This window comes from Pteropus vampyrus, unplaced genomic scaffold (assembly GCF_000151845.1).
Source record: "Pteropus vampyrus isolate Shadow unplaced genomic scaffold, Pvam_2.0 Scaffold129, whole genome shotgun sequence".
Lineage (NCBI taxonomy): Eukaryota > Metazoa > Chordata > Mammalia > Chiroptera > Pteropodidae > Pteropus > Pteropus vampyrus.
In genome coordinates this window covers 4,095,495-4,106,489 of record NW_011888910.1, presented here as the reverse complement: position 1 = coordinate 4,106,489, position 10,995 = coordinate 4,095,495, and the positions used below count along the sequence as shown (strand labels likewise).

The window sequence follows — 10,995 nt, the reverse complement described above, 5'->3', positions numbered from 1 at the left end:
AAAACATGGTTTGTTCTTTCCTATTTATGTAAATGAGGATTTAGTAGTACATTCGCATTTACTTGGAAGAAAGAAGCCTCTGGCTATCAGAATATTCCACCCCTGTGACCTTCACCTATCCCCCTCTCTCCAACAATGTGCATGAAATTATGAGAATCACTTTACATTCAAGTTAGCTCTATAACATATTTTAAATACATTTGTATTTCAAGAACATGTTTTGTTCATTTTTTAAAGTTTTACTTTTTAAGTTTGCAAGTTGAAATTTAAGAACTAGAATTGTATATCTCCTGCTGTGGGCACTAATGTACATATGATATAATCTGATGTTTTTATAGTCTTGACCAAAGGTTTTTAAGTTTGGTAAAAAGCTGGCAAACATTACCAACTTTTGCCATAGCATGCTTGGCTCCCATGGCTTTCCCTGTTTCTCACCAGTTTGCGGTGTGATTACCCAGCCATTTCACAGAGTAGAACAATTATGGTGAACCTGGCTCAGTTAATGGAGCACGCTGAGATTAAGGAATAGCTATAACAAACCTTATTATTTGAATTTTTGCTCTAAATCTAGGAGTAGTTCTTGGCAGCTTTCATCTTGCTTGGGGCTGTGCTATCAAGCGTGGTGGTTTAAGTTTATTTAGTACTTCTACTCTTCTCTCTTTTGGTCCACAATGAAGAATGGCTTCTATCAGTAACACTAGAGTCGAGCATTTTTGTTTGTTTACCTTGTTTCCTTAGTGTTAATTTGGTTAAGAGAATAAAAAGCAGTTTGTCATCTTACCTGTGTTAATCTGGACATTTCCTTAGTTTTTGGACGATAAAGCTCTTTCCTCACTTCTCGAGAACTGTGCTGATGTAACCACTCTCCCTCAGAGAATAGAAGGTCTGTGGAGCTTTCATTATGTACACATAGGATGCATAGCCTCTACTAAGTGCCAGTTGGAAAAATATAACACTGGATGTGTACACACTGCTTTCCTTCTTCCTTTTAGGAAAGTACTCTACTTTCTTCAGATATTGTCCATGTTCAGACAGGAAATTGGAGTTTCTGCCTAAAATTCCAGTTAGACTTGTCAAGATATTTTTGACAGGCTGATTTCCTCTGGTTTGAAGAAGCAAGATGAGCACACCGAGTTCCAGGCTAAGATCTGGGCCATTGTGACTCTAAGAATGCTAAGCAATCAGAGACCAGAAAATAGATTCCATGATATCTGCTTAGAGATGAAGAAAAGCTTGGAGGAAGAACAACTGCAAGGGATTTCACTCTTCAAATTCTCTATTTATTCTTCTCTGTAGCTCAGCGGGTCATCATGGAAATAGCCAAAAACAATCAAATTATATTGAAACTTCCACCTGTTGACAAATACAGGACACCCAAAAATTATGACCTTCCTGAAGTTATGCATCACACCTTTGAGACTCTATCCAACCTTCACAAGCTGCTTCCAAATCATCTGATGAAGATACTTTATTCTTACAAGAGTGAACAGGACAAAAAAAAATGTAAGTCAGAAGAGGGTGGATGTGAACTCTTTTTTAGTAAGCATACACTTTATCTTGGTACAAGCTGCCTCTTCTTTTAGCCATGAGTAAGAACTTATTCTTTACATTACAGGTGTGCTCAGTTCTTGAGACCCATGGCTCTATCCATATAGGGACCCATGTTCTCAGAGCTTAAAGTGGAAATTAACCATGTATTGACTTCATCCTCACTTCTTCACATTCCTTTTATGAACCAAGATAGTTCTGTTACTCTTCTTTAGGCAAAGCATATTTGTGGAAAGATGGGAAATACTACTAAATTTACAATTTTATCTTTAGATTTGATTTTAAAAGAGATTAGTGAGAAAGAAAACTTCTCTGCTTCCCACCGCTCTAGCCTGACTTACACTCAGAAACTGGAAGTAAGCCTGGCAGTGTAGTAGGTTTATTTTTCTTACTTTGCCCACTCTTTCACTGGCTACTGTTAGGTTGAGAAGGGTTAGGATGAAAGGAACTGAAAAGCTTTTCCTCAACTGGTGAAATATCAGATTGTCATCTGTCATTCTGGCTCTCTGGGGGTGGCAGCTTTCAAAAGCTGACCTTTTCTTTCCTGGGGCATTCGTGCAGGTACTTTGATGATTTCCCATTACTGGAGGTCTCTCAATTCATAGCCTCCTGCTGACATTTCCCTTTCTCCATCTTCACCCCTCTACTCCTTTGGTATGTTACATTTCCATCCTATTTCAACAGAGATTGCTTTCACCCTTTGGACAAAGCCCTCTTAAGATTTTATTCAAAATGACTCAAAACCAGCTTCTTTCCATGGGGTTCATGTATAGCTCATGGAAAATTTGAACCCCTGTCCACCTTATCTTTACCCGATTGGTGAAAGTACAACTGGCTTCCAACACTGACCTCTTTTCTCTGTGGCCTATGGTCTTAGCCACTTTCCAGTGGACTTTTCCAGGTGTTAGGGGTTGAATCGTGTCTCCTAAAAAGATCTGTTGAAGTCCTAACCCCCAGTACTCCAAAACATAACCTTATTTGGAAATAGGGTACTTATTGAGGTACAGATATAATTAAGTTAAGATGAGGTCATACTGGAGTAGGGTGGGTTCTCAATCCAATATGACTGGTCCTTATAAGAAGACAAAGAGACACAGGGGGAAGTTGGCCATGTGACAATAGAGGCAGAGATTAAAATGATGCATCTGTCAGTCAAGGAACACTAGAAACTAAGAAGTAAGGAAGAATTTTCTCCTAGAGATTTCAGAGGGAACGTGGCCCTGATGAATTCTTGGTTTTGGAGTTGCAGCCTCCAGAACTGTGAGACAATAAATTTGTTGTTTTAAGCCACCCAGTTGGTGGTACTGTGTATGTTATGGCAGCCCTAGGAAACTAATAAATTAGGTGTTAGGGAATACAGCCCAGTACCTTCATTTGTCAGAGGGAGTGGAGATGGTACAGTACACAGCACTGCAACTACTCTGCCTAAAGAAATCTTCACATGCCTTAAAGCATGTTTACCATTTTCTAATATAGATAGGTATGTTGTACATATGTTGGTATCTGGCACCTACTGGATTTTTCTCAGACTGTAGCTTTAGGACAAAATAGAGCAGAAAAATTCATATTTTAACAACCCCTTACATATGCATGTCCTTCAACTTAGCAATTCCACTTCTAGTTAATGTCCTAGAGAAATACTTATACCTGTGCACACAGATGCATGAACAAAGTTGTGTGTTGAAGCATTATTTAGAATGGTGAAATAAACAGCTTAATGTCATTCAATAGCAGAATGGTTAAACTGATAAACCAATACTGTGGAATCTATTAAGAAGAAAGTTAACATTAAAATATCTACAAAATACACTGTAGAGTGTAAAATAAGTGCAAAATAAACAGTAAAATAAAAACAATGATTTTACTTATGCCAAAAGAAGACTGTATATTTATACATACAAATATGTATATAAATGCATAGAAGAGTTCTGAAAGAGAGACAACAAATTCAGGACAGTGGTTATCCTTGGAGAAAGGATAGAGATTGGAGGACTTTCCCTTTGACTATGTGTATTTCTTTAAGTTGTTTGATTTTATTTAATCTAGTGGAAATCTTTCCATGTATTTTTTTGTAGTTAAAATGCAATTTTAAAATTGAAAATGCAGTGAGTGTTTACATGAGGTTGAAGAAGTGTTTTAACTTCTGTTCCCTTAGCCTTCCAGTGTAGACACTAATATATACTGATGCACCTTTAGCAACTGGCCATATTCCTGCTGTTTAAAAATACCACCCATACTGTTCTTGTGCCTTTATTTCCAAAGAATTTGGCTGCATTTATTCTCTTCTGTGGTTGGAGGCCAGTTTAAAGAGGTGCACAATACAGCTGAGGTGAATGGTATCTAGTGGGAAGAGATGTTGCCTCTGAGTCCCGAGTCTGTGTCTTGAAGGGCCTGTGCCTAAGACAGAGCCCAGTCATAGAGGGGGAACATTAGCTTTTGAGGCCCTGAATTCCTCACTAAAAGGCTGCTTCATTTCCAAAATGCCTTTTCCAAAATGTATAGTGATTGCCTTGAAGGTGCATCCTGAAGAGATGACCTTATTTCTCATACTTTCTTCTGTCAGATTATGAATTCAATAATGAATACCAGTGTTAGACTGCTACTGTGTCTAAAGCTCTTCTAGTAAAAATTTCATCTGACCTTGAAAATGGGTTTTATCCCTCATCTGCCACCTACCTCTTCATCTGCAGGGAAATTTTGCCTGTATTAGCCTGTATTTGTTACCCAGAGCCATTATAAGAAGAAAGAAAAAAGAACTAAAGAGTTATTGCTAAACTCTCAGATTTTTCTTTCACAATTTGAATAATAGTGAAGTTAAATCATAAAAACAACATAAAACTGAGAAACGAAATACACTATATGGATTTGGATATACCACTATCCAGATAATTATCTCCAAAACATTATAAGACTCTACAAGAGGTTCTCTTCCTCCTCCCACCCAGGCCCCAGCATAGCAATGTAAAGGGTAATGCCGAGATCTTTTTAGTACCAGCTTTGTGCTGTTTAATACGTTCTTCATACTAGTTTCCTAAATGACTGACTGGCGCCAAACCAAGTAGGAAATGGGAGGAAGTTTAAGGCATTTTTTGTTGTTGTTGTTTTTAATGCTTAAGAAGATACCTCTCTTGATTAATTCATTGTATCTCCCCCACCCAAATACTTTGGAAGTTTGCTTAACTGAATGGTGGGGACATACGGGGAGAGGCAGGGCAGGCAGGAAGAGTGGTTTCCACAGAGTTATTGAGCTTTAACAGATCAATGCGGCAACTCTAGAAGCAGAATGTGCTGTTCACATGTTGGCAGTCCGCTGATGGCCACCAAATCCATGACTTTTGTTTCTACATTGAAGATAGTTATGAGGTGCAAAAATAACAAATCACCTTAAAGCCCAAAGTTTTAAGTACATATTTTTACTGTCACTGGTAAATACACACACACACACACACACACACACACACACACACACACACGCAGTGGCTTTTGTACTGATTTATATACCTCATCTATGACGATTTGTATTGTGATACCAATTCATCCATTCATTCGTCTGTCCGTGCATCCATCAGCTATGTAATGCATTCCACACATTAACATAAGAAATTTAAAAAACATTCAAGCAAATATAGTTGAATACCTCAAAAATTTTCTCTATAAATTGACAATCAATATTATTTTACTTCCAATAATTTTATGAGCTATCCCTTTGCTTATCATACTTTCAAAACCAGGAAACTTGCTTATAATTTCAAAAAAGATGGGCTGTAAGACCCAATTAAATATTCAGAGTGAGTTCTGAGTTTTCATCTCATTTTGGTGTGCAATACTAAATGTAATCAATCATACTAGAGAATATAAGAATTTGTAAATGTTATTCTCTCTAATTTATTTCTAGTTTCTTACAAAAACGATTTGAGGCGGTATACAATATTAAAATATGTATATACAACAAGACAATCAAAAAAATCATTTGAAGCCAAAAAAAATTTTTATTTTAACTGTATGTCACCAAATACCTGAATTGGGTTAATTAATTTAGTTGAATATTAAATTTAGCTATGAAATTCTGACAACCAAAGCAAACTATATTCTATTCTTATTGTTCAAGTGTGCCTGTGAGAGCTTCTGAGTGCTCAAGCTTAGTGATTACTGAGCTAATAAACTGCTGCTAAGAATAGTATGTGGGAGCTCTCTGAGCCAGGCCTTGACCACTAGCCAGGAGCCCCAGATTCCAGTCCTGTTCTTGACTCACTTAAAGTGGTTTAAGGGCCTCTAAGGATCAAGCTATTCATCAAGTCATTATATCATTTATTCAGATTGCTAAGCTATGGTCCCTTGAGCCAGTTTTTTGTCCTTTGGGGTCTCTGCCTATTACTCTGTCTGGGAAAAATCATCAGTGGTTCAGCATGAGAAATAATGGGGGCTGGACAAGTTCTGATCTAATTCCTATGTAGGGTCACCCCAAATCTCTCCAAGGCTCAACTTCCTTTCCTGCATTAGGTTTATGACAGCTCTAATACATCCAGATGGATTGCTGAACTTATAATGTAGTCTGCAAACTGGCTTGGGGTCTCAAATTGTTAACTGTTGGCAGAGATAAGAAGCTTATACTACAATATAAGTCAACTATGTCACTAACACACGATGTAGTTCAAGTGATTCTTTCCTTCCTCCTTCTCTCTCTTTCCTTTCTTTTCTTCCTTCCTTTTTTTTTGGTGGGAGGGAGGAATAGCAAGACTGTTTTGATGAAGACAGCAGTGTATCGAATTCCATTCTAACACAAGCTATTTGTCTCATTGCAGATGGGCAATTTGGTTAGGGGCCAGTTGAGGTCAATGGGAAGCAGTAGATGTGACATATATGCAAAATGTCATTAATATGTCTGAAAAGAAAAATAATTGTACAGTAACTTGCCGTTAGTTTAGAAATCATGTACAAATTGTACAAATAAACTTTACAGTGGTATGGGAACATCTGTTCATTTATTTATTCATTCATTCATTCATTCATTTGCTGTGCATCTATTAGATGTCTAGGACCAGATTAAGGTCTAAATGTTGCTCCGTGATATTTTTGCCTTGATGGAATGGAAGAGCACAATAGCAATTATGAAGTGGTATAACTACTCTTTCTCACATTAATGCCATGTTAATCTTGCTATGAAAAAATGGAGAGGAACACTGAATTTCGGTAATGCTTATTCTATTGCTAGGTGAGAATTCTGAACTCTCTGGCTTAGAAAGGATCTTAGCCAGATGTCAATTTCCAAGGGAGGTTAATCTGACCCCAAAACCAAGCAGTATGCCACTGTGGAAAAGGAAAAACATCAATAATGCAAAAAATGGGTGGAAGAAATGCTACTTGTTGAATAAAAACATAAAGGATCCTCCAATGTCAACTATAGTTGTCAGGTAGGTGTCTAATTTTTGTCCTTTGTGGACATACTTAGAGATATATAGGGTGATCACAAACTCTCTTTACAGTTTAGTTAAAAAATGACAACATGGTCTTTGAGATAGACGAGCATAAAAATAAGCCTTGCTCTGTATAAAAGTACATGAACCTCATTTTCAAACACCCAAGCATCTGGAGGAGCCCTCATTGGGAGAAAACTTGTGGAGATTAGAGCAAGTATATGAGTCCTTCAAGGTTCATTCATGTTGTAGCATGTATACTTTTTAAGGCTGAATAATATTTCATTGCATATATATACCACATTTTGTTTCATTAATTCATCTGTCTATGGACTTTTGGGTTGCTTCCACCTTTTGACCTGACAATTGTGAATAGTGATAATATGTATAAGGGTATATAAATATCCGTTCAAGTGCTTACTTTCAATTCTTTTGAGTATATACTCAGAAATAAAATTCCTGGATCATATGATATTTCTATGTTTAATTTGCTTGAGTAACTGCCATACTGTTATCTACAGTGGCTGCACATTCTACATTTCCAGCAGCAACACACAAGAATTCCAGTTTTATTATAGATGTCTAACCAGTGTACTGGTTAAATAAATAAATTTATTTAAAAAATTTATTTTTAAATAAATTTATTTAAAAAAATACTTATTGCCCAAAAAAAAAAAAAAGAATTCCAAATCTTTCAATTCCTTGACAACATGTGTTGCTTTCTGGGTTTTTGTTTGTTTTTGTTTTCGATAATAGCCAATCTGATGCGTTTGATATAGTATCTTATTGTTTTGATTTGCATTTACCTAATCATTAGTGATGTTGATAATCTTTTCATGTGCTTATTGGCCATTTGTATATCTTCTTTTGATAAATGTGTATTCAAGTCCTTTGCCCATTTTTTGTATTGAGTTATTTGTTTTATGTTGTTGACCTGCAGGTATTCATTATATATTCTGGATATTAATCCTTTATCAGATATATGATTTACAAATATTTTTTCCTATTCTGTGGATTTTCATTTTGTTGATAGTTTCTTTCAGTGAACAAAAGTTTAAAATTTTTGATGAATTCCCATTTATCTATTTTCTTCTTTTATTGCTTCTGGTGTCATATCTAAAAAATCATTGCTAAATCCAATGTCATGAAGTTTTTCCCTGATGTTTTTTGCCAAGAATTTTATACTGTTAGCTCTTATGTTTAGGTCTTTGCTCCAATTTGAGTTAATTTTTGTATATGGTGTAAAGTAAGAGTCTAACTTTGTTCTTTTGCGTGTGGATGTCCAATTTTCCTAGCATCGCTTATGGAGAAGACCATCCTTTTCTTATTAAAGAGTCTTGGCACCTTTGTTGAAATCATTTGATTATATATGCAAAGGTTTATTTTGAGTTCTCTATTCTATTCCATTGGTTTATAGGTGTGCCCTTATGCCAGTACCACACTGTTTTGATTACTGTAGCTTTGCAGTAAGTTTTGAAATTAGGAAGTGTGTCTGTCAACTTTTTTTAAAGAATGTTCTGGCTAGTCAGGATTCCTTGAAATTCCATATAAATTTTGGATAACTTCTAATATTTCTGCAAAAAAAAAAACATCATGAGGATTTTTATAGAAATTGCATTGAATCTGTAGATCACTTTGGGTGGTCTTAATATCGCAACACTATTAACCTTTCCAACCATGAACGTGGGATAGCTTTCTACTTATTTATGCCTTATTTAATTCTTTTCAGTAATGTTTTGTAGTTTTCATTGTACAAATCTTTTGTCTCCTTGGTTAAATCTATTCCTGAGTATATTCTTTTTGAGGTTATTGTAAATGGAATGTTTTTCTCAATTCTCTTTTCAAGTTGTTCTTTGCTACTATATGGAAATGCAACTGATTTTTGTGTGTAGATTTTTGCATCCTACATTTTGATAAATTTATTAGTTCTATAAATTTTGGTGGAATCTTTAGGATTTTCTGTATGCAAGATTGTGTTGCCTACAAACAGATAATTTTACTTCTTCCTTTCCAATTTGAACGTCTTTTATTTTCTTGCCTAATTTTTTTGGATAGAACTTCTAGTATGTTGAATGGAAGTGATGAATGCAGACATCCTTGTCTTGTTTCTGATCTTAGAAGGAAAGGTGTCAGTCGTGGAAAGATGTCTTCTTTTAGGGTGCTTATCGCTAGTGTTTTCTGATTGTTCTGGTGAGAAATGCACTCACAGAAACCTTTCAGTAAATATATTTAAAGTTCCAGGAGTGATATGGCCCAAATGTTTCTGCATGACATGGCTGGCCTTGGAATGGTTGGTCACTGACCTTCCCCTCTGAATTCCCCTCTAGAATTAACATTCACTGATAATGTTCTGAATCAGATTTTTAAAAATTGTTTAAAAAGTAGGTTTTTCATATATGGCCTACATTATGTTGAGGTAGTTTTCTTTTATTTCTAGTTTGTTTAGGGTGTTTATCATAAAATGATTTTGAATTTTGTCAAATGCTTTTTCTGTATCAATTGAGATTATAGTGTGTTTTTTTTTCTATTAATGTGGTATATTACATTGATTGATATTCATATGCTAAACTATGCTTGCATTCCAGAAAAAGAATCTTTCTTGGTCATAGTATATAATTCTTTTAATATGCTGTTGTATTTGGGTTTGCTGGTTTTTGTTGAGAGTTTTACATCAATATTAATAACAGTATCTGTAGTTTTATATTTTTATTTAGTGTTTTATTTAGAATTTATATTTTTATTTAGTATCTTTGTCTGGCTTTGGTATCAGGGTAATGTTGGCTTCAAAGGATGAGTTAGGAAGTATTCCCTTCTCTTCAATTGTGTGGTAGAGTTTGAAAAGAATTGGTGTTAATTCTTCTTTATTATTATTTTTGTAATTAATTAATTAATTAATTTTATGGTGACATTGTTTAACAAAATCCAATGAGTTTCAGCTGTACACTTTAACAGTAACCACTAGTCTGGTAACCACTAGCCTATAGTCCACGTCTATGAATCTGTTTGTCCTGTTCAGTTGTTGCTTTTAGTTTTATATGTCACATATAAGTGATATCATGTAAATTTCAACTTTTTCTGTCTGGCTTATTTCACGTAGCATGATTCTCTCAAAATCCAACCATGTTGTTGCAAATGGCAGTATTTCATCTCTTCTTATGGTTGAGTAATATTCCATTGTATATATGTACCACAGTTTCTTTAGCCAATCATCTGTCATAAGTTGCTTCCATGTCCTGGCCACTGTGAATAATGCTGCTATGAACATGAGTGTGCAAATATCTTTTTGGATATGAGTTTTCAAGTCCTTGGGGAAAATACCTAGTAGAGGGATTGCTGGGTCATATGGTAGATTAATTCTTAGATTTTTGAGGAAACTACATAATACTTCCCACAGTGGCTGTACCAATTTGCAGTCCCACCAGCAGTGTTTGAGGGTTCTTTTATCTCCACATCCTTTCCAACATTTGTTATTACTTGTGCTGTTGATTATAGCTATTCTAACAGGTGTGAAGTGGTATCTCATTATGGTTTTGATTTGCATTTCCCTAATAGCTAGTGATGTTGAGCATCTTTTCAAATATTTTTTGGCCATTTGTATGTCCTCTAGGGAGAAGTGTCTTCTGCCCATTTTTTGATTGGATCATTTGTTTTTTTGTTGTTGTTGTTATTATTGAATTGTATGAGTTCTTTGTATATTTTGGATAATATCAGAGGCATTGCTTGCAAATATATTTTCCTATTCAGATGATTGTCTCTTTACCTTGTTGATGGTTTTTTTTGATGAGCAGATGCTTCTTAGTTTAAGGTAGTCCCATTAATTTATTTCAGCTTTTTCTTCCCTTGCTTTTGAAGCCAAATTCATAAAATCTTCTTTAAGTCCAAGGTCTTTGAGTTTAGTTCCTATGTTTTCTTTTATGCATTTAATTGTTAGGTCTTACATTCAGGTCCTTAATCTATTTTGAGTTAATTTTGGTGTGTGGTGATAGACAACAGTCTAATTTCATTCTTTTACATGTGGCTTTCCAGTTTTCCC

The 10,995-nt window shown here is 35.2% G+C and overlaps 1 protein-coding gene across 1 annotated transcript in view; it reads left to right on the top strand.

The window, feature by feature from the left end:
* The first annotated feature begins 1,310 nt into the window (after positions 1–1,310).
* Positions 1,311–10,995, top strand: part of CUNH6orf201 (chromosome unknown C6orf201 homolog) — a 24,401-nt gene continuing 14,716 nt past the window's right edge. The window contains exons 1-2 of the mRNA XM_011367077.1: positions 1,311–1,503; positions 6,761–6,959. Coding sequence (XP_011365379.1) covers positions 1,311–1,503; positions 6,761–6,959 — 392 coding nt within the window. The remainder of the gene's footprint in view (positions 1,504–6,760; positions 6,960–10,995) is intronic.